The sequence below is a fragment of the Globicephala melas genome, chromosome 6, assembly GCF_963455315.2.
Source record: "Globicephala melas chromosome 6, mGloMel1.2, whole genome shotgun sequence".
NCBI classification, from domain to species: Eukaryota; Metazoa; Chordata; class Mammalia; order Artiodactyla; family Delphinidae; genus Globicephala; species Globicephala melas.
Window position 1 is genome coordinate 12,610,969 of NC_083319.1, and position 24,414 is coordinate 12,635,382.

Here is a 24,414-nt window from a genome sequence, read left to right on the forward strand (position 1 = left end):
CCGCCTCCTTGGTGAGGAGGAGGAGAAGGAGAAGGAGGCGGAGGCGGAGGGAGGAGGAAGCCCCGTCGCGGCCTCCGCCGCCGCCAACGGGGCTGTCCCTGTACCTCCCGATGGAGTTTGAGGCCGTGAAGCCGCCGCCGAGCTCTGCCCCGGCGAGACGAGGCGCCTCCGTCGCCGAGCCGCGCGGTCGCGGGGCTCCCGGGAGCGGCCCTTAGCGACCCCGCCCGGTCCCCCTCAGGTAGGGCGGGGGCGGGCACGATGCGGCTCGGGGCCAGCCTGGGTCCCAGGTCCCCGGCGGTCGGGCGGGTGACCGGTCTCAGCCCGGGGTCTGTGCGCTGTCGTCGCCGGTGCCCCGAGAGTAGGAAACCGAGGGCCGCACCTGACACCCGGACCAGGCCCGGAGTCTCGGGCCGGAGGAGGCCCCTCGCCCCGGTAGGGCTTTTTCAGTACCAAGCGCCCGGCGCTAATGGCCACCTCCGGTCGACACCGGCCGAGGGGACGCTTCTGCCCCTAAGGAACCCATGCAAGCAAAGACCAGGCTTCCCTCTCCCTTTTCTACACCAATTAGTAAGAGTGGGGTTGGAGGAGGTCCTCGAAACCAAGTCCTTTCCTGGCTTTTCGGCTTTCTGCCCTGGGGCTTCCCGAGATCCTAAAGCAGGAATGGTGGAGGCGATCTGAGTGGTAAATAGGGACCCTGGCTAAACAATGCCCTGGGAGGGCTTAACCTCCTGGGAGGGAGAGGGCCGGACCAGAGTGGTTGCACAGTGGTTGTGACGGAGCAATGGCGTTGAAACAGCCAGGGAATTCTGCTATGGTTTTCTTTCCCTCCTTCATTTTTCCTTCTTGGGGAAGCCTCTTAAGGAGACTCTTCCACCATCTTAGAAGAATGGTAGAAAGCATCTTTGTTTCTCAGAAGCAGCTCTACTTTTCTCTATTCTTAGCTTTCAGGAAGGAAGAAGATGGGGGTAGCTGTCATTTCCATCCTTGGAATCACAGAACAGTTTAAGATACCAGCAGATAGAACCTTGACATCAAAATAGCCTCAAGTAATCACTGACATAAAGTAGATCTAATTTCATGATTCCCACCCTCTTTTTTTGTTTTTAAAATAACTACCTAGTTCCCTTTTAATTCCTACTCTCCCCTTAGCTAGGCCCCTTCTTTTTAATTCCTACTTTCCTCCCACCACCTGTGTTAGAATGACTTTGTATCCCAAATAAAGTGCTTGAGTAATCTTTTTTCTATTTTTGTATTAGTCAAACTTTTAAGTTCCAATAGGAACTTTTGATTAACTTAAGAAAGTTAATGTTGCTACACTAAATTGATATAATTATACCCAAAAGCAAAGAAAGAAGTATTTTAGTTAGCTTTGTGCAGCCTGTTTATAGTTAAACATAAAAATTTAGTTGTGGCTTCTCGCAACATTAAGAAGACTTCATGGATTCTTTTATCTGTCTAAAAAGCTGCACCACTGTTCTAACATAACATCCCTTTCTTATGTTGTTTACTTCCACATTCAGTTCTTGAAGAAATCGAGGCCATTACATCCTGTCAAAGACCATCTTTCAATATTGCTGTTTTTGTTGATTTGGAGATTGATGTTTTCCAAATTTTTAGAGTTTGGAAAATAGCTAGAAGGACAAAATGTTAAACATACATTCCAGACATGTTTAGAAAAAGCAGATGTTATAATTCAGATTGGCGCCTATTTGAGGATTTAATTGCAGTCGTGTTCATTAGTGGATTCTTTGAGTTACTCCTGATCTGTTATTACTGTGGGGTCAACCTGACATTTAAGAAGACTTATGTTCTTTGTTCATATGTTTTCATTAATTCATTCTCTGCTTTTGTAGTTTGCTGTGTCTTCCAGTTTAAAAAAAGTCAAAAAAATTCTTTTGGGAGGGAAAGCATTTTTCTTTACACAGAATTTTATATTCAGAAATAGAACTTCCACATTGTATGCAATATCAAATAATGATAAATAAACTTACAATAAGATCTTATTATAATAAGTACTTGTTTATTGTTTTGGTTGGACTGGGTTGAAGTTTCATTTTCTATTGATGCAAAAAGGAAGCATGTAGTAAAATAAAGCCAGCTGAAAATTTAAAATAATGCTTTGCACCTAGTCTCATAAATGTTAAGTTACATCTTTATGATCTTCAGGCTTTTTAGTTTTATGAAAACCTTCCTAAGTGTAGATGTAACTTTAACCTCAAATTCTTAATAAAAATTAGTTTTGAGTATTACTTTATAATTTTAAGTACTCTAGAGTTGCACAGTCCAACACTAGCCGCTAGCCACATGTGGCAATTGAGCACTTGAAATGCGGCTGGTGTGAATTGAGATGTGCTATAAGTGTAAAATACACACCAGATTTCAAGACTTAGTCCAAAAAAAAGAATTAAAAATATAATTTTTTATATTGATTACATGTTGAAATGATATTTTGGATAAATTGGGTTAAATAAATTATTATTAATTTCACCTGTTTTTCCTTTTTTTAATGTGACTCCTAGATATTTTATTTTTTCTTTATTTTTTTTAATAGATCTTTATTGGAGTATGATTGCTTCACAATACTGGTTAGTTTCTGTTGTACACCACAGTGAATCAGCCATATGCATGCATATGTCCCCATATCCCCTCCCTCTTGAGCCTCCCTCCCAACTACTAGATATTTTAAATTACTTGTAGCTCACATTATATTTCTGCTGGACAGTGCAGTTCTAGAGTACTGCTCTTCCAAGAAATAAATTATCTGAATAGAAGTAGATGCATGAAAACCGAAAATTTCCTGCCAGAATGTCTTCTTATAATCAGAATAACCAAAAGGCTAAAGACTTTGATAATATGAAGGGTAAATTTATCCAGTGGCCATTATTTGATAGGCAGAAGTGAGTAATTAAGTTCTATCTCAAAAAAAGTATTTTTCAGGTAGTCATCACTAAAGTAGCAAAACTTTATTGGTTATATTAGTTAAAATAGAAAATTATCCCATTACTGTTCTAATAGAAGGCATTGAAAGTTAAATCTCATTAAAAAACTGAGTTCAACCCCATAGTGGATTTTAGAAGTAAAACTTGGGTCATATATCTTTCATAACATATACTGAAGCACGTATAATAGTCTTTTTTTTTTTGCGGTACGCGGGCCTCTCTCACTGTCGTGGCCTCTCCCGTTGCGGAGCACAGGCTCCGGACGCGCAGGCTCAGCGGCCATGGCTCACGGGCCCAGCCACTCTGCGGCATGTGGGATCTTCCCAGACCGGGGCACGAACCCGTGTCCCCTGCATCGGCAGGCGGACTCCCAACCACTGCGCCACCAGGGAAGCCCAATAGTCTTTAACATTGTAATTTAGTTCCTTTTTTCCAGTCCTTTTCATAAGTTTGAATACTGAGTTTTAGAACTTACAGATTATTTTCATTGGTTTTGTTTGTTAGTTTTATAGGTTAAGGTCTAAATTGTACCTATGATGCTTTAAATATAATTTTTTAAGTCCAAAACTAATTATTTTTAAGGTTTCTGAATTGAGAAGTACTGTTACAGTGCATTTCAGTAGCTTAAGTTTCTCACATGGGTGAACTAAAATGAAAACTATGTTTTATTAACAGACCTGAGCCCTAATGTTTACATCTGTATAAAGAGAATTGTGAAATACTGTATTTTTTGATTATACAGTAGTGAATGGGGCATAAACCTTACTCTGACATTTTAAAATCATGTTTCATAGTCCTGAACTGAGTGCATAATATCATGGTGGACTAAGAAAATGAAAGTACTTAGGTGATAAGCAGTTTGCCTTTAATAAAGCAATTTCTAATTTGCATCATGTAAGAGGTGTCTATTACTCTTCCTGTTTTATGAGTTAGTACGCATTACAAGGAACTTACAGCCTGAAAAATTTCTTGAGTAAAAATCTGTTTAAGGTCTCCTCTCTAATATAGCATTTCTCACTCCTATGCTTTATCTTGTTGTTCTTCAATTTTAGTAACTAGTAAATAAAATGACTTAATACAAATAATTTAATTTGAATGTTTTTCTTAAGTAGTCCCTTTATATATCTAGAGGTATGGGCTTTTTAAGCCATTTTATCTCAGTTTGAGATGTTTTGGGAGTATCTTTAGGATGGATGCTTACTTTACTGTTAAATATAAATGTTATTAGCAATTTAAAACTTTCATAGTTTCAAGTAAGTTACTATGGCATGTATTAGTATAAACCTGCGAGTTCTACACATCAATATATATTATTAGCTTGCTATGGGTCATTTAGATGCTTTTAAAAAAATAAATTATAGAGACAGTAGGCTATCATTTTTGATAATTATAAAAATATTTTCTAGGTAAACATTTACAGAGTGCCTTTGAAAGGAATGAAAGGTCAGTTTTGTCATCACTAATTAAACCTTTCGGTGTTTCAGACAAAATTTTATTTTGTCTTTATCATAATTGAGGAATCTAGAATTTATCAACAGTGGTACTGAGGAAAAACATTTTAAAAAGTCAAACCGTTTCTGGTATCTTACCAGGAAAGTTCAGTTTGTAATTTTCCTTTCAGAAAGTTAGAATCTGACACATAGCAGAAGGAGAATTTGGCAAATATTTTTTTCTTTCAAAGGTATTTATTTGATTTCTGCTAGAAGTTAAATGTCTCAGCATTAATTATATTAAAACATCTGCTGTTCTTAGACCTAGAAACACATATGAGATATTAAAACTATCAAGTGTATTCCTGAATAATTTGAAACACTTCAAAACTAGTAGGCGAAAATATGAAAGGCAGCATTTTTATGTTTGTTTCAAACTGAAAGGGCTTTTCTCCCCCCACTGATTAACTTTAACGTAAAGCATTTCAGGATGATCTTGGAAAACTAAGTAAGGAAAGAGTATTTGCTACTAGTTTCCTATTACCCAGTGGCCCATGGTATCCTAACCCACAGAATTAGCATTTCCAAACAGGTGGCCATTAAGAAAAAAATAGATGCAGTGTCTTGTTTTGATAAATATTTTATCAGTTCAAGTTATTAACTAAATTAGGGCTCTCAGCACTAGATTTAACATGAAATTCATCCTTCCTTAAAGGTCTTTTCCTTGTATAATTCGGCAGCCTAGAAGACTAAACATTAAAAATGTTGAATAGTTTCAAGGAGTGATGTGTTCACCTGCTCAGTGCTCATCTCTGAAGTTCGAAGCAGACTTTTTAAGATTGATGGCATTGACAGATGCGGAAATGTGAAAGTGAAATGTGTAAAATAAAGTAAACATAGTTTGCAAGATTTGGGTAGTTTATAAATAAAGATATTAGATACTTTGCATCAGAGCTGTTTGAGGAAAAGTTTGTGTAGGTGCTTTTTACACAACAAGTTCTGTAATTCATTTTTACCAGGGTATTTTTTAAAACCTTAGTTTTTTTGAACATAAAAAGCACAATAAAGGCTAATAGAATTCCTCATTTGAGTGTGGGGTTATTTGAGAATCAGTTATACACTTTTCTGTCCTGAATCTGATTACATTTTAAACATCTAATTTCTGTGGCACTAATATATTTGGATTAGTAAACGTTCTTATGAAATAAAGTATTGGCTGATAATTGCCCTAAATACCTAGATTTCTTGTTCACCAGAGAGCATCTGTCAGACTTATATAAGTTTTGAATTGAACGATGCAGAAAGTTTGTGAAATGTAGAGTGTTCAAGTTCGGGATCTAAAGATTGTATTTTAATTTTTATATATATTTTTAAAATTATTTATTTATGTATTTATTTTTGGCTGCGTTGGGTCTTCGTTGCTGTGCGCGGGCTTTTCTCTGGTTGCGGCGAGCGGGGGCTACTCTTCGTTGCGGTGCGTGGGCTTCTCATTGCGGTGGCTTCTCATTGCGGAACACAGGCTATAAGGCACGCGGGCTTCAGTAGTTGTGGCAAGCGGGCTCTATCTAGAGCGCAGGCTCAGTAGTTGTGGCACATGGGCTTAGTTGCTCCGCAACATGTGGGATCTTCCTGGACCAGGGCTCGAACCTGTGTCCCCTGTACTGGCAGGTGGATTCTTAACCACTGTGCCACCAAGGAAGTCCCAGGATCTAAAGATTTTAAATTAGAGGTTTTGATACTAAATATTTTATTAAAAATTATGGAATGTTTTAATCTTAGGAATAAGAAAAGAAAAATCAGTCATGTTTTTCCGTGTGCCTTTTAATCATATGCATATATAAAGATAGAAATTTAAACAGTTGACCCTTGAATAATGCTGGGGTTAATCCACATATAATTTATACTTGTCCATCTGCATCCATGGTTCCTCTGCATCTGTGGATTCAATCAGCCATACTCCGTAGTACTGTAGTATTTACTACTGAGAAATATCTGTGTATCTACCAAATGTAAAATGGATGGCTAGTGGGAAGCAGCCGCATAGCACAGGGAGATTAGCACAGGGAGATCAGCTCTGTGCTTTGTGACCACCTATAGGGGTGGGATAGGGAGGGTGACGCAGGAGGGAAGAGATACGGGGATATATGTATATGTTATGTATATGTATATGTATAGCTGATTCACTTTGTTATAAAGCAGAAACTAACACACCATTGTAAAGCAATTATACTCCAATAAAGATGTTTAAAAAAAAAGCATTATTAAAAAAAAGAGAAAATTATATGTGTATAAGTGGACCTGGGCAGTTCAAGCCTGCATTATTGAAGGGTCAACTGTATTTTGCTGTTTTTCTGTTTAGAGTTATTAGATAAGAATATTATTTTATTCTTCAACATCTTGCTCATTGGACCTGACAGTTTTGGGGTTATATATATATATATATATATATATATCACTAACTGATATGTTTTGTCAAAAGTATTGTAGGGAATTACATTCAAGATTTGTATTTTCTTTTTTTTTTCTTTTACTTTGGCACTGTATTTTAAGATTAGCATCATTCTTTCATTTATGGACAAATGGCTCTATCATTAACAGTCTTCTCTCATACTTTTTCAGTACCTTAGTTAGCCTCATAGTCAAGTCCTGACCAGAGATTTCCTCTTTCGTGAAACTGCCAAGGTGAACTATCCTTGACTGACTTGGTCATTCAGGTGGCAAAGCTGTTCCTTCACTCCTGACTCACCGTGATTTTGTTTGGATCAGTATTTCCAGAGTTCACTAACTCTTAGGTCATATCTTACTATGCTTGGGGGTAGTAGATATCCAAGGGAAACACTTTTTTTTTTTAATTAGCAATCCAAAGTAATTTGTTTTTCTGAAAATGAAATTGTGGAAAGTTAATCTGTTTATTTGATGTGGTCATTAAGAAAAATACATGAAAGCTTTGATGCGCAACTGATATAAATATGTTTAGTCAGAAGGAGCACTATTAGGATATTGTTTCTGCACAAAAACTTTTAAGAAATTTAATTCAGCAAATAGATTTAAAGAAAAAGATGTTCAAAGCATATAGAATTATTCAGAATTGTTTTAGGTTTTGGGCCTCCCTGGTGGCATAGTGGTTGGGAATCCTCCTGCCAATGCAGGGGACACGGATTCGATCCCTGGTCCAGGAAGATCCCACATGCCGTGGAGGAACTAAGCCCGTGCGCCACAACTACTGAGCCCACGCCTAGAGCCCGGACACCGCAGCAAGAGAAGCCACCGCAATGAGAAGCCCGCACGCAGCAATGAAGACCCAACACAGCCATAAATAAATAAATTTATTTTTTTAAAAAAAGTGTTTTAGGTTTTGAAGCTGTGATGGTTGACTTAAGCAGTTAACTCTTGAAAGGTGAATGATGAATATGTGGTTAATTCTTACTTTTGTCCATTTCCAGCTTACAAAACACTACCCAGCAAAATAATGATCTGCTAGACTGCTAACCCGAGCATCCAGCTTCCACAATGCCTGTGCAGGCAGCTCAATGGACAGAATTTCTGTCCTGTCCAATCTGCTATAATGAATTTGATGAGAATGTGCACAAACCCATCAGTTTAGGTTGTTCACACACTGTTTGCAAGACCTGCTTGAATAAACTTCACCGAAAAGCTTGTCCTTTTGATCAGACTGCCATCAACACAGACATTGATGTGCTTCCTGTCAACTTCGCACTTCTCCAGTTAGTTGGAGCCCAGGTAACCTTTCAGGATTTTACGTGTTTGATATAAGTAATAATTATAGAACTTTGTTCATTAAGGGGTACAAAGTATGTTTAGGGATATTTGAGACATAAAAAATACTCAGGATACCTGATTTTCATTATTGTATTCCGCAAATGATTTTCTTTAGATAATGTCATAAATCCTTATGCAAAACTGTAAATTGCATATAATTATATACTTTTTTGTATTCAGTGTTGTGGTCAAAAGTTATGTTTTTTTTGTTTTGTTTTGTTTTTGTTTTTTTTGTTTGTTTTTTTGCGGTACGCGGGCCTCTCACTGCCGTGGCCTCTCCTGCCGTGGAGCACAGGCTCCGGACACGCAGGCCCAGCACCCACGGCCCACGGGCCCAGCCGCTCCGTGGCACGCGGGATCCTCCCAGACTGGGGCACAAACCCGCATGCCCCGCATCGGCAGGCGGACTCCCAACCACCGCGCCACCAGGGAAGCCCCAAAAGTTATGTTTTTAAGTGATTTTGGTGGATAAGAAACATTTTTGTATAAGCATATGTAAATATTTAGTCATTAGGGTGCGTGAAAAGAAATGTAATCAAAGCTTTGGCCAGAAATCAACCATCTATAACCCTTAAGTGGAGGTTTTTTGGTTTTCTTTAAAACTTCACTTGACTTTTAGGATGATATTATAAATGAGAAAATAGGTCTGTATAGGTATATATAAATATATAAGATGTATATATAGAAAACCAATTTCTAGAGTGTCAGTAACAAATTCTGCAGTTTCTGCTTATGCTCATATGCTATAGAAATAGCATATCTTATTTATCATTTTACTGAATCAGCAAGACCCTAGATTTATCATAATTTTCATATAATGAGGGCCTATTTTGTGTTAGGTATGATAGTAAGCAGTCCACATCTATTATCACTAATTCTTGTCATAGTTCTTCTGGTAGTTATTATCCCCATTTTACAGGTGAGGAAGAAGATGAAATTCTGTACTTCATGTACTACATATTAAAGCAAGGAAGTAAGGATTTTTCTGATTAATCACTTCTTAGAAAATTCAGTGAATTAAAATACTCCATTCCTTTAGTGTCTTGATATTTGAGGTTTTCCTTTTAAAGCACATTTCAGTGTTCATAATCCAGTTAGACACTCTGAAATCAAGATGCATCTATTTATCAGTAGTGTGTCATAAATTAATTGGCAGTTTTTTCCTTAATGGTGCATAAAACAATGGTGCCTCTTGCAAACAGTGGCATCTTAGATTCAATAAAATACTGTAGATTATTTGTAATAATACTAGCTATCATTTAGCATCTGCTATAGGTCAGGTATTGTGTTTTTTCACTTATAAATGTTCTCTCAGTTGGTCCTTAAATTATCTTGCAGGTCTTTACAATATGACTTCTATTACCTTTTCTATTACCTTTTCAGCCTTATCTCCTGCTCTGTCCTCACTCTTTCTGCTTAAGCCACACTGGCTTCCTAACCAATTGTCAGATGTACCAAACTTGTTCCCACCTGAGGGCTTTTTCAGTGACTGTTATTTTGCCTAAGATACTCATTTTCTCTCCTCTTTCAAGTCTATATTCAAATGTCATGATTCCCAAGGAAGCCTATCCTGACCACCCCTGTTAAAATTGCAATCCCCCTCCAACACTCTCAAATCCCCCTTATCCTTGCTGTATAATTTTTACTGACCACCTTCTATCATACTATATATTTATTTTTTTAAAAAATTTATTGGCTGCTTCCTTTTTACTAGAATGTAAGCTACACAAGGGCAAGATATTTTGTCTGTTTTGCTCACTGATAGATGCCTACTGCCCATAACTGCTTGGCACGTGGTAAGCACTCCATGAATATAAATATTTGTGAATTAAATTGAATTTTCATAATGGCACTGTGAAATAGGGATTTTCATCTTCATTTTGCAGATAGAGAAACCATCTTGAGCAGTACAAACTAGACTTGGAGCAGTTAAATAATTTACTCAAGATCATTTGTAGCAGTTGCAGAGCTGCCCAAGGTTTTACCCAAGTTTTGACCTTTCATTGAGAACAAGGGGGGACAGACCATAAACAATATAATAAGTAAGTTATATAGGAAGCAGGTGCCAAGTGCTTAGGGGAAAAAAGTTCTTGCCTTTTTTTGCTACTTTTTATTTTGAAATACTTTTTTTAATTGCGAAAAACAGTACACAGAGAACCTGTTAACTTTCTGCAGCTTCCCCTAATGTTAACATTTTTCAAAGTTATAGCATAGTTATCATCCCTGAGGAATAACATTGATACATTGTACAATTAACTACCTCCTTTTTTCCTCTCATTAATTCACCCAGCCCATGCTATTAAGTATGATATCCTTGGTTCTTGGAAAGCAGATTGGCTAGGTGTTTGGCTTTAATTTCACTTAAACTACTTTGATTGTCTGTGTATTAGAAGTTTATACTCACCAAGATTATTATCAAATATAAAATTAACAATTGCATGAACTGGATGAATGTATTTCTTCAATTTTTCTTTGTTTTTTAGGTACCAGATCATCAATCAGTAAAGTTAAGTAATTTAGGTGAGAATAAACACTATGAGGTTGCAAAGAAATGTGTTGAGGATTTGGCACTCTACTTAAAACCACTAAGTGGAGGTAAAGGTAAGTTCATAAAAAAGTACTTTTATGGGTGAGTAGGACTTGGTAATACATTAATTTTGGAAGACTTGATGTTGATACCCTATTAAATAATTTTGAGTTTTGATAAATGAGTTTGCTTAAAGGGATCATGGAAATCTTTTTGATTGAGAACATTATACTATTTTCTAGAGATAATCAATATTGTTATTAATTTAAGAATTCATCAGACATACTACATATTGAGATTTATACAATGTTTATATTCACTGATTAAACTAATGGTGCTATAGCAGAATATTAGTTTTAATGAATCCTACTAAGACAATGTATTCATTCAGTCATTTATTAAATTTTATGGAGCACTTACAGTTAACTTACATAACTTACAGGTTAGGGTCTTCATGGAGCCCACAGTCTATTGGGGAGATAGGCATATAAGCTCAGTAAGTTAAGTGCTGAGACAGAAATGAAATTCTCTTCTGTAGGTAGGTAGCAGGTCATAGATGTAATAAAAAGTTGTTGAGTGAGTGAATTAATCAAGTATTTATTTTGTATCTGCTCTGTGCTTTCCACTGTTGGATATTTTGGACACTGGCTTCCTTGAGAAACTTATCCTATCTACCTCATTCATGCATTGAACAGATACTTAAAGAGCATGTCCTAAGTACCAGGCACTATGTTATAAATGATAATTGCTGTGGAAAGAAAACAGTATAGTTAAATGGATCAGAAATGTCAGAGTGAGGGGAAAAGGGTGGGTTGCAATTTTAAACAAGGTGATTAGTGTAGACCTTGTTAAGATGGTAGCTTTCGAACTTGAGATGAAACAAGTGAGGTAGTTAACCATGTAGGTTACTGGGAAAAGACTGTTCAAGGCAGAAGAAATAACAAAGTCCCCAAGGCATGCCTAGTGTCTTCAAAGAACAAAAACAGGATAATGTACGGAGAATGTACCTGGAGTAGGGTGAGTGAGGGGGAGAGCAGTATGAGGTAATGAAAAGGAATGGTGAGGCCAGATGTTGTACAGAGTTACAAGCCATTTTAAAGACTTGAGCTTTTACTCTTAGTGAAATTGGGGAGTTACTCTAGGATTTTGAGCCAGAGGAATGACATGATATGACTAATGGTAAAAGGGTCACACTAGCTGCTCTGTTGAGAATTCAGTGTAGAAGGACAAAGGGAGAACCAGGGTATTGGCTGACGGGACAAGGTTAGTGGAAGTGCAGCTAGTGAGAAGTGGACAGTCTGGATGTTTTTTGAAGGTAGAATCAAGAGAATTTCCTAAATTATTGGATGTGGGTATGAAAGAAAGAGCAGGGTCAAGTATGACTCCTGAGTTTGGGGGTCTGAGCACCTGGAAAGAGAAGTTACCATCAATTTACACAAGGAATACTGCAGGGACATTAGGTTTAGATAGGAAGATCAGGAGTTCAGTTTTGGTCATGTTGAATTTGAGATGTCAAATCTTCACTTGGATGCTGTTAGGTAACCAGTGGATATATGTTAAGGAATGAGGTATGAGTTGTAATTTTGGGAGTCATTGACATACAGGTAGTATTTAAAGCAATAAGACTGGATGAGATCACCTAAGTAGTGAGTATAGATAGAGAAGAAAACAAAAACTGGGTCCTAGGCTGTTTAACATTAGGAAGTCAAGAAGAAAAGATGAAATCAGCAAAGAAGACTGGAAAGGAAGAAGGAAGGAAGAAAATTAAGAGACAGAGGTGTTCTGGAAGCCAAGTAAAGAATGTTTTTAAAGGAGTTAAGAGTGATCTGTGTTGAGTGCTCTTGAAAGGTCAGATAAGATAAGGATTGAGAATTGACCATTGATTTAGCAAAGAGGAGGTAATTGTTGTTATGAGAAGAGCAGTTTTGGTCAAGAGATAGTGGCAAAAACTTGATTGGAGTAGGTTTTAAAGATTGTGAAGCAAGGATTTGGAGATAGTGAATATAGACAACTCTAGAGGATTTGCTGCAAAACGGAGGAAAGAAATGGGGCAGAGCAGGTAGGGGGAAAGGGATGAATAAAAAGATTTATTAATTTTTTTAAGATGTATGAAATAACAGCATGCTTGTTCTTACTGTATGTTGATGAAAATGATCAAGTAGGAAGGGAACAATTGATGATGTGGGAGAGAGGGAAGAATTGCTGGAGCAATATCTTTGAATCTGAAAAGGGAATAGGATCTAAGATTTTGTCATTAAACCGTGTTCTAAATGTTTTATATACAAAACAACAACAAAAAAAGCCCCCAAAACTAGAGCTGTTGTTAATCATTACATTTAGATTTTTTCATTTATTTAGGTCTAAATTTATCTTCAATAGTTTTAGTGAAGATGAAGAATAGACTAAATAAACCCAAATTACTCTCTTTTGTGGGACACACGTAGCCTAGAGAATAGGATACCCAAATAAAATTCGAAGTAACTAAAAATTAGGCTGCAGTTACCACAGAGAACAGGGACAAAATAGTCATTGTTAAAAAATGAAAGTACCTTATGGGGACTGATTAGGAATTGTGGCTTAATAGTTAAATACTAGATATTTTCATTAAATAGATAATGAAATTTGACTTGTCTTTTTTGATTGAAAAAAACTGTAGTTTCCTTTTTTCCTAAAGGTGTAGCTAGTTTGAACCAGAGTGCACTGAGCCGTCCAATGCAAAGGAAACTGGTGACACTTGTAAACTGTCAACTGGTGGAGGAAGAAGGTCGTGTAAGAGCCATACGAGCAGCCCGTTCACTTGGAGAAAGAACTGTAACAGAACTAATATTACAGCACCAGAACCCTCAGCAATTGTCTGCCAACTTATGGGCTGCTGTCAGGGCTCGAGGATGCCAGTTTCTAGGGCCAGGTAAGATAGATCACTGTCTTGCCTTTCTTATTGGCTATCAGAGCTAGAGGATGCCAATTTTTAGGAGTAGGTGAGAATACTCAGATTTATACTTACAAATATTGACATAATCAAAGATAAATTAGTTTTTATTAATCATAATGTATATGATAAACAGTGTGATAGTGTTTTAGAATGAATTTCTCATTTCTTTAAGAAAAGTGACACAGATCCAATTTTACAAATTAGAAAAGTGAGTTAGAGAGAGGCCTAATAATACACAGGTAGTAAGTAAAGAAAAGTAAACCTTTTTATGAAAGAAATTAAAAGTTCATGATTGTCTTTAAAATTGGGAAACAAATTATTAGAAAAAATAAGAATCATCAGGGGATGATTCCTTTATAGTTACCATCATCTACATTCTGTTTAAAAAATCTTTACCTGTACCCAGGTTATGAAATACTTTCCTTTGTTATCTTCTTAAAGCTTTATTGTTTTGCCTTTCTTATTTAGAACTATAGGCTAGGAAGAATTTGTTTTTGCAAAGGAAACTTTTTTACTAAGTGGCATTGGGACCACTGGATAGACATGTGGAAAAAGATAAAATTGGATGTAATTTTTTTTCTTCTTCTATTTCTTTTTTTCATGGATGTATTTCTTTTTTAAAAAATATTTTTCTATTTATTTATTCTTAGCTGCATTGCATCTTTGTTGCTACACGTGGGTTTTCTCTAGTTGCGGCGAGTGGGGGCTGCTCTTCGTTGTGGTGCGCGGGCTTCTCATTGCAGTGGCTTCTCGTTGCGGAGCATGGGCTCTAGGCACATGGGCCTCAGCAGTTGTGGTACGCAGGCTCAGTAGTTGTGGTGCATGGGCTTAGTTGCACCGTGGCATGTGGGATCTTCCCGGACCAGGGCTTGAACCCGTGTCCCCTGCATTGGCAGGCGGGTTCTTAACCACTGTGCCACCAGGGAAGTCCCCATGGATGTATTTCTCAATACTCCTTAGCTACATAAATCCAAGTAGGTTAGAAATACTTATGATTAAAAAATAAATTGTATAGGTAATAAAAACAAATACATGAGTGAATTCCTTTATAACCGAGGAGTAGGAAACACTGTTTTCTTTGGCTCCACATCCAGAAGTAATAACAGAAAAGATTGGTATTTGACTATATAATTTTTTTAATTGCATCATAATAAAACATAAGAAAAATTTAAAAAAAGAGAAACTTGGGGAAATATTTATATCACATACAGAGGGCTAATATAACTAATGTATAAGGTACTTGTAAAAACTCAGAAGAAAAATACCAACTACCCAATTAAAAAATTGACTAAAGGTGGAAACAGACAACTCAAGGGAAAAAGTAATGTAAATGGTCCTCAAACAGATAAAAATGTGCTCAGTCTTTCTTATATTAAGAGAAATATACATTAAAATTATAGTGAAATACCATTTCTCACCTATCAGATTGGCAGAATTCAGAAGTCTGACAACTTTTGTCTCTTGTCAAGGCTGTGGGAAAACAGGTGCTTTCATCCAGTAATAGTGGGAATGCAAAGTGGTGCAAACTTTAAAGAGAGGGATTTATCAATATCTAGTAAAATCACCTCTGCAGCTACCCTTTGACCCAAAAGTGCTATTTCTAGGAATCTGTCTCATAAATATAGCAAAAAATGCAGAATGCATAAAGTTATAAAGCACTGTTTATAACAGTAAACAGCTGGAAGCAACCTGAATAGGAGACTGGCTTAGTAAACTGGTATATATCCTTCCAGTGGACTACCATGCATCTGTTGAAAGTAATGAGGAAAATGTATATATTCTTCTGGGTGTGATTTCTAGATACATTAAGTTAAAAAATAAAAGCAAGGTGCAGGATAGTGTACCTGTTACAGTAAAGCACACTTTTAAATAGGAAAGGGAGAGAGAGACAACCATTTTCTAATTATTTGTTTGTATTTTCCAAAGGAAGCAATGGTAGGAAAAATTTAAAAATAATAAGCATGTAGAGTAGGGAAGAACCAAGAGAAAGCAGATAGAGACAGAGGCTAGATCTCGCTCAGTGTATGTTGATTTGTAGTTTGTACCCATGTAAATGTTTTATGTAATCATAAAACAATTCTTAGTAAATATAAGTTTTAAAAATTTAAATAAAATGAATAAAACAAAAAAACACCTAAGAATGAAAAGCTAAAACATTCATAAGTTGGTAGCATATTCATCAGGAATGAACTATTTCAGGTGACTTTAGAACACAGTGTTTTTGATTTTTATATTCCTAGTGTGATATATAATAAATCCTAAATTGCATTCACTAATCATATTGTTTATAATTCTGTTGGTATTGTTATTTTGAAACTATTATACAGACACACAGTAGGATAAAGCAAGTAGGTAATTATGTCAATGCCATCAGGAACCAAGGTTTTTGGCATTTAAAAAAAGAGAGATACTTTCTTAAAAAAAGAAAATATGAAATCAAAGAATTTATGTAAAAACCCTGCATTCTTAAATTTGAATTGGCAATATAAGTACAGACTATTTTTCTTTTTCTAGAAAATGACTGTTTCCTAGCTCTGTCTACTTAAAAGGCTTGGAAGCAATGAATAGCCATAGCACCCAACGTGTGGCCTTTAATAAATGCCATTTCCTACTAAAAAGAAGCAGGGCTCTTTTAATAAATTTCTTATCCCAGTTCTAGGGTAGAAAAGTACAAGATGAACCTGGGAAGTCTTGTGATAGAAAGCAAAAAAGGTATTAAAGACCATCAGAATCTTGTCAAAAGGACAGAATCTGAAAAGGCTCCCACTGGACAAAAGTGGGACAATCTGAACCTCCAAATGAATAATGACTATAATGGATTGAACACATAAAATGTGTGAAAATCGATGATCTTGTAATGATAGTACAGAAAAAATAAATTGGTTATCTTTGGCAGTTGCTAGAGCACCAACACATTATGCTAAAAATTGGAAAAGGAGTAGAAAAACATCAAGCATGCTTTTTCTGACTTTCCTTTTCAAATTGCTTTCAAGGACAGTTTCTCAGGGTTTTGAGGGTAGGTTTCTCTTTTAGCAAAATTCCAGCCAATAAATTTAGAAAAACAATGTTAAGGTTAGAAAAATCACATAAAATGAATTAATGGGTCTAGGCAAGAATTATTATTGGCTGTTAAAACCAGTAGATGAAAGGTTAATAAATGAAAAAGGCCCAAACCCACTGATCAATTTTAACATTACTAAAAGTGAGACATCTCGGTCTTAAGTATCTCCTGATGTGATACATAGAATAAGGTGTATGCTTGCCTCCCCCCCCAAAAAAAACCCAAAAGCTAAAAACTCATTCTGAATCTAATCAAGCCTCTAGTTTACATGAAATAAGGAGGATAAAGGAACATCACAAATACAAAATTAGCCAAATCGAGAATGTGGGGGTATTGTTTAGAAAAATGAGTGTTTCTGCAACAAATTATTTTCTTTTAAACAGGTGGGTGGGAGAGTGGGGGAGAGCTAGTATAGGTTTTTTTTTTAAAATCTTGAAGATATACAAACCAAAAGCAATATATGGACTTTATTTGGATACTTACTCAAAGAAACCAACTATAAGAAGAAATTTTGAGACAGTGGGAGAAAATTCAACCTGAACTGGGTATTAGATGATATTAAGGAAATATATTACTCTTTTTAGATATGATAATGGCGTTATGTTAATTTAAAGTTCTTACGTGTTAGAAATACATAATGAATTATTTAAGGATGAAGTACTATGTTATCTTGGATTTGCTTCAAACCACTCCAGCCAAAACAAACTAGAAAAGTGGGTAATGAGTAGATGAAACCTTAGTGTCAGCCGCTGTATTATGGGTACATGTTATCCCTACTTTTGTATATGTTTAAAATTTTCCATAATACAAAGTTAAATTGAAAAATAATTTTTTAAATCCATATTTATATATAATTTAAGAATGCTCACCTGTGGATATTTCCTCATGTTTATTTACCTTACCTAAGAAGCACTAGACTAGGTATCAAATATTCTTTGTTCTATAACTCGACAACAAAAAGATAAACAACACAATTTAAATTTGGGGGCTTCCCTGGTGGCGCAGTGGTTGAGAGTCCGCCTGCTGATGCAGGGGACACGGGTTCGTGCCCCGGTCCGGGAAGATCCCACATGCTGCGGAGCAGCTGGGCCCGTGAGCCATGGCCGCTGAGCCTGCGCGTCTGGAGCGTGTGCTCCGCGACAGGAGAGGCCACAACAGTGAGAGGCCCGCGTACCACAAAAAAAAAAAAAAAATGGGCCAAGAACCTAAATAAACATTTCTCCATAGAAGATACATAGATGGCCAAGAAGTACATGAAAAGATGCTCAGTGTCATTGGTCATTAAGGAAATGCAAATCGGAATCACAATGAGATACCATACCCACTAGGTTGACCATAATTTAAAAAGTGGAAAATAAAAAGTGTTGGCAAGGATGTTAGAGAACTTGGGAATGTAAAATGATGCAGGCTCCATGGAAAAACAATTTGGCGGTTCCTCAAAAAGTTAAATGTAGAATTACCGTATGACCCAGCAGTTCCACTCCTAGGTGTATACCCAAAGGAACTGAAAACAGGTATTCAAACTAATACTTGTACTCGAATGCTTATAGCAGCATTATGCACAATAGTCAAAAGGTAGAAGCAATCTGGATGTCCATCAATCCTGATGAATGGATGAACAAAATGTGGTATGTTTATAAATAGAATATTATTCAGCCATTTAAAGGATTGAGAAACCGATACATGCTACAATGTGGATGAATTTTGAAAATGTTATTTTAAGTGAAAGAAGACAGACAGAAGGTCACAATATTCTGATTCCATTTATATGAAGCATCAACAAAGGTCAGTCCATAGAACCAGACATCAAGCTAGTGGTTCCCAGAGACGGGGGTGGGGGTGGGGGTGCAGTCAGGGGTATGGGGTGTGACTGATTAACGGCTATATAGTTCCTTTCAGGTGATGAAAATGTCTTAGAGCTAGATAGAGTTGATGGTTGTACAACATTTTGAATTGTATACTTTAAAATGGTTAATTTTAGTGACGTAAATTTTACCTCAACTTTTAAAAAAGTCCTTGGTTCTAATTATAATTTTGTTGCTAACTAGTTGTGAAACTTGGCCTAGTCACTTAACTTTTCTGGGCCTCGATGTCTTACTTGGGAAGAGAGGGGTTTGATTTTTAATCTAGATTCTAGATCTTTCAGTTCCATTGTTTTCATTGAGAGTCAATGTATTTTTAACTTTTTAATTATAAATAATTTCAAATTTACCAAAAAGTTGCAAGAATAATGCGGAGAATTCCTATATACTCTTTATCCATATTCACTAGTTTTTAATATTTTGCTATATTTGTTATATAATTCACTCTCTTCTGAGCCATTGAGAGTAGGTTGCATATTTCATGCGCCTTTACCCCTTGCACTTAAGTATGTGTCCTGCGTAAAAACAGTACATTCATCAAACTCAGAAAACTTAACATTTGTACAATGCTGCAGTCTATAGTTCATACTCCAATTTTGTTGGTTATTCCAAAAATGCCTTTTATGGCATTTATTTTCTTTCATTTTATGATTGAGTCTAAGATCACGTATTGTATTTATTTGTCATGTCTCTTTTTAGTCTTCTTTAACATAGTACCATTCCTCAGCCTTTCTTTGTCTAATGTTGGTATTCGTGAAGAAGACAGGCAGTTATTTTTACAGAATATTCCTTAATTTGGGTTTTTCTCATGCTCCTTCATGATTAGATTCAGATTATACTCTACCTCCCTGGCTGGAAAACAACATAAATGGATGCCTTCTTTAGGTATTGCATCCAGGGGCTAATATCACTTTTAAATTATATACAAAATAATTCTGACAGGCAAAGCAACAGTCTCATGCATTAAAAAATTACCATTTATCTTAAGACTACTATGTGTTCTCTACATGTTATTTAATTGTCATAGTAGCTCTGTGAGTTTTAAAAATGAGGGCTTTTTTTCACTTTATCATTATCTAGTTGACTACTAAATACCTACAGAAGATATATTTTGTTTAAGTTCTGTTGACTTGTGTTCTATTTGGTTGTTTAGTAGGATGCTTGTTTTCTTTTGCTTGATTTCTTTTTAAGTAAACTGTATTTGCACACGTGTGATGGCCTGTTTTTCTGCTGAGTGTTTACAGGCTTCAGATAATGAACCACCGTAAACTAATACCCAAAGTAGTCTGACAGGCATGATCTGCAGGTCTCCTCATTTATCATGAACTCATGTTCTTTACTTCTAGCTATGCAAGAAGAGGCCTTGAAGCTGGTGTTGCTGGCATTAGAAGATGGTTCTGCTCTCTCAAGGAAAGTTCTGGTACTTTTTGTTGTGCAAAGACTAGAACCAAGATTTCCTCAGGCATCAAAAACAAGTATTGGTCATGTTGTGCAACTACTGTATCGAGCTTCGTGTTTTAAGGTAAGTAGCAAGCAACCATCTAAACATTACATGCCTGGGTGTGAGATACCTGGAATGGGTGTTACCTGGTCTAGAGGCCCCAGAAATACAGAATGCTTACAAGAGTTAAAAGGAAGCTTTGCTTTCTGCATTTATTGCCTCTGTGATACTGCATATGTGTGATACTACTATGTGTGGGTGTAAGAACATATACGTGAAGGTGTCAGTAACACTGTGAGGAAAATACTTTGGTAAACTTGGCTCTTGGAATAGTAAAAGTGAGCTAAAGAAGCCTACTTCATTGATGTTTACCATCTTAAAAGGGAGTCAGGAAGCACACTGGAAACTTCATAACAGTAGGTAATGTTTTAACTTACCTATTAATTATTTTTATCTCTTTCTCTGTGGTGATTAGATTAAAGCCTTTAATCTGAAGATGGCCCGTATGTTGTCTTATGGATGACAAGAGAGTGAAAAGTTGAGGATACTGACCCACTCTGCATTTAGATGGTGGGGTTTTTGGCAGAGAGGATAGGGATGAACCCTAAGTTATTTAGAAATGTAGTTTCATTGTCATATAGGCTTATGGGTGATGACAGTTACTGAGAGATGTGGAAAGTAGGCTGAATCCTTGACGTTTCTGCATGTTACAAGAATATAGGTTACTGGTGGGGACTTGAGAAGGGCCCAAGGACTTGGAAATAGAAAGACCCATTGGCTTCTATAAAGCAAAACATCTATAAAGTACTTCTATAAAGTAAAACATCTGAATTTGAAGCCAAAGCTTATTTAAGCTATTTTGCTGGTTTTATAGTCCAAGAGTGAAAACAGTACAGGCAGAAAGGAGGTTTTCTTGGCACTCTGCTTAGTTTGAGATAACAGGTTAATTGATGATGGAAATATGTTCAAATGAGTTCACTTATCTCCACAAATGAGGGTTGGACACTATCTGCCTGATAGTTACAGTGCTTGATTGTGTTCTTAGGGCAACAATTGAAATGAATCTCTGGTTCCTCGAACATAATGTTTTTGGCTAAGCAGGCAAATTACAGAAATCATTTATCATCCTGAAGTGACTGGCTTGGTTCTCACACTGTGTATTGTTGACTTAATGTTGTTTCTTTTCCTCAGTGGTATCATACAGATTTGTGGTTTATGATTGTCATACATCTACAGCTGCTCCTAATATCTGACATTTGAATAACACTAAGTTTAGAAAGATTTCAGTTTCATGCTCCCATTTCATCTTGTACTGCTGCCCTGTAGTTTAAAATGTTAAAAGCAGTGTTTACATGAATCAAAGGATATCATGCTGACAGTTGCCAAAAGGCCTCTCTCCAGGGGCATTTACTCTAATAAACTCACCATTGTTGAAGGTCTTTTCCTTGATTATAGGCTTAGAGACCTGAATTTTGGGGGTTCCTCAGGAACAGAATCACCACAACCAAGGTCACATACTACATATTATCAATTTTATAAGTTTTTTCTTTTCTTTTTTTTTTTTTTTGCGGTACACGGGCCTCTCACTGCTGTGGCCTCTCCTGTTGCGGAGCACAGGCTCCAGACGCGCAGGCTCAGCGGCTATGGCTCACGGGCCCAGCCGCTCCGCGGCATGTGGGATCTTCCCAGACTGGGGCACGAACCCGTGTCCCCTGCATCGGCAGGCGGACTCTCAACCACTGCACCACCAGGGAAGCCCAAGAGAAGTGCAACTTTTAACTGACTTTAATTCTCATGTCATAGCTATTTTCCTGTAGAAGAGTATCAAACCTTTGCTTGCTTAGCATGGAATCAGAACAAGGGGAGTTAATGATTCTCTTGTTTAATGCAGTGATTCTAAACTGAAGATACATCAGAATCACCTCTGGAGTTTTGAAGAGTATACATTTGTGGGTCCCATCCCTCGATATTTTGATTTGGTATATCTGATACCAAACTATACCAGTGAGACTTGAGCATTCATATATACTTGTTAATTATGCGGTCCTTGAAACCAGGGATTCTGATTACCTGAAATTGTAGTTTTCAAAGCTTCATAGGTGATTTTGATGCACGTTTATAGAACTTTAATAGGACCAGGCTCTGTTAGCCACCTGTATACATCTTACAACTCAGGTGGATAGATGTTCATGCTGCCCAAGAGACACCCTGTACCTTGGTGGTTAGATGAATGTTACCATCCTCTGGTTTTTTGGGTTTCTTTTTTCTGTTTTGGATTAATAATTCCTCCTTTTGGGCTTCCCTGGTGGCACAGTGGTTGAGAGTCCGCCTGCTGATGCAGTGGACACAGGTTCGTGTCCCGGTCCAGGAAGATCCCACATGCCATGGAGCGGCTAGGCCCATGAGCCATGGCCGCTGAGCCTGCGCGTCCGGAGCCTGTGCTCTGCAGCGGGAGAGGCCGCAACAGTGAGAGGCCCGCGTACTGGAAAAAAAAAAAAAAATTCCTCCTTTTGTTTCCTCAGTGTTTCTTTTTTTTTTTTCTTTAATATTTATTTATTTATTTGGTTGCACCAGGTCTTAGTTGCATCAGGCGGGCTCCTTAGTTGCAGCATGTGGGCTCTTTAGTTGCGGCATGAGAACTCTTAGTTGTGGTATGCATGTGGGATCTAGTTCCCTGACCAGGGATCGAACCCAGGTCCCCTGCATTGGGAGCGTGGAGTCTTACCCGCTGTGCCACCAAGGAAGTCCCTCCTCGGTGTTTCTTTAAGTAGGTTATTTTGTGATTTCTAAGTTATGCTCTGCTCTTTCTTAAATTCTATGTAAGGCTGTGTTGATTAGAATTTTGGGTGTCCCATACTTTTTTATAATGTATTTATATATTCTCAAAGAGAATTGTGAACTGATACTATTAAGTTAACTCTCAGATGATAACTTGATTTACCCACCTTCATGTTCTTGGGGGTCATACTACTGCTGTCTCATGTGCCAACAACAGCAATCAAGACTACCAGTGAGGTGGTCTAGGGAGATTTTCATTTCCTGATGAGAAAATCATCAATTTGAATAGTTTGAACTATTTGTTCAATCTAAGGTTCAGAGCCTGTACTCTGCCTAGGTATTCTGAATTCTAACCAGGTATCAAATTTCATTGTGGCCATTAGCAAGTTTTAATGGTTCAGAAATAAGTGTGTATCATTTATTGCGGAAATTATCTAGCCACATACCTGCATGTTTAGATAATTAGACAGTTACTAGGACATGTGAAACTCTACCTTTTGAATTTATGTTTTTTATCACTTAAGTATAGATTAAAGCTATAAAAATACCCTAATAAATTTTGTGGTGGCAGAAAATTTCTTAATTTCTTAATCATCACCCATAGCACTAATGTTTGCCTAACGATCATGTCCCTCTTCTACTTAAAAGTCCTCAGTGGTTTCCCATTCCGTACAGGATAGTATAGTCATACCTCAGATATTGCAGGTTCTGTTCCATACCACTGCAATAAGGCGAATATAGCAATAAAGCGAATCATAAATTTTTTGGCTTCCCAGTATATATAAAAGTTATGTTTACACTACACTCTAGTCTATTGTGTGCAATATCATGATGCCAAAAAAGTATGTACTTTAATTAAAAAATACTTTATTGCTAAAAAATGCTAACCATCATCTGAGCCTTCAGCAAGTCATAGTCTTTTTGTTGGTGGAGAGTCTTGCCTCAGTGTTGATGGCTGCTGACTGATCAGGGTGGTGGTTGTTGAAGGTTGGGGTGTTAATGGCAATTTCTTAAAATAAGACAACAATGAAGTTTGCCCCACTGATTGACTCTTCCTTTCACAAATGATTTCTCTGTAGCATGCAATGCTGTTTGATAGCATTTTACCCACAGCAAAACTTCTTTCAAAATTGGAGTCAATCCTCTCAAACCTCTCTGCCGCTTTATCAACTAAATTTATGTAATATTCTGAATCTTTTGTTATCATTTCAACAGGCTTCACAGCTTCTTCACCAGGAGTAGATTCCATCTCAAGAAACCATTTTCTTTGCTCATGCATAAGAAGCAACTCCTCATCCATTAAAGGTTTATCATGAGATTGCAGCAATTCAGTCACATATTTAGGCTCCACTTCAGTTCTCGTTCTCTTGCTGTTTCCACCACATCTGCAGTCACTTCCTCCACTGAAGTCTTGAACCATTCAAAGTCATCCATGAAGGCTGGAATCAACTTCCTCCAAACTCCTGTTAATGTTGATATTTTAACCTCTTTCTGTGAATCACGAATGTTCTTAGTGGCATCTAGAATGGGTGAATCCTTTCCAACCGGTTTTCAGTTTTCTTTGCCCAGATCCATCAAAGGAATTACTATCTATGGCAGCTCTAGCCTTACAAAATGTATCTCTTAACTAATAAGACTTGTCAGAATTACTCCTTGATCCATGG

The 24,414-nt window shown here is 37.0% G+C and overlaps 1 protein-coding gene across 4 annotated transcripts in view; it reads left to right on the forward strand.

The window, feature by feature from the left end:
• The first annotated feature begins 10 nt into the window (after positions 1-10).
• The window catches only part of RC3H2 (ring finger and CCCH-type domains 2), a 58,450-nt gene continuing 34,046 nt past the window's right edge, over positions 11-24,414 (forward strand). For all 4 annotated transcript variants that reach the window (XM_060300470.1, XM_030858741.2, XM_030858744.2 and 1 more), the window contains exons 1-5: positions 11-238; positions 7,813-8,110; positions 10,633-10,750; positions 13,351-13,584; positions 19,878-20,053. In XM_060300470.1, the coding sequence (XP_060156453.1) occupies positions 7,880-8,110; positions 10,633-10,750; positions 13,351-13,584; positions 19,878-20,053 (759 nt within the window). In that variant the 5' untranslated portion in view covers positions 11-238; positions 7,813-7,879. The remainder of the gene's footprint in view (positions 239-7,812; positions 8,111-10,632; positions 10,751-13,350; positions 13,585-19,877; positions 20,054-24,414) is intronic.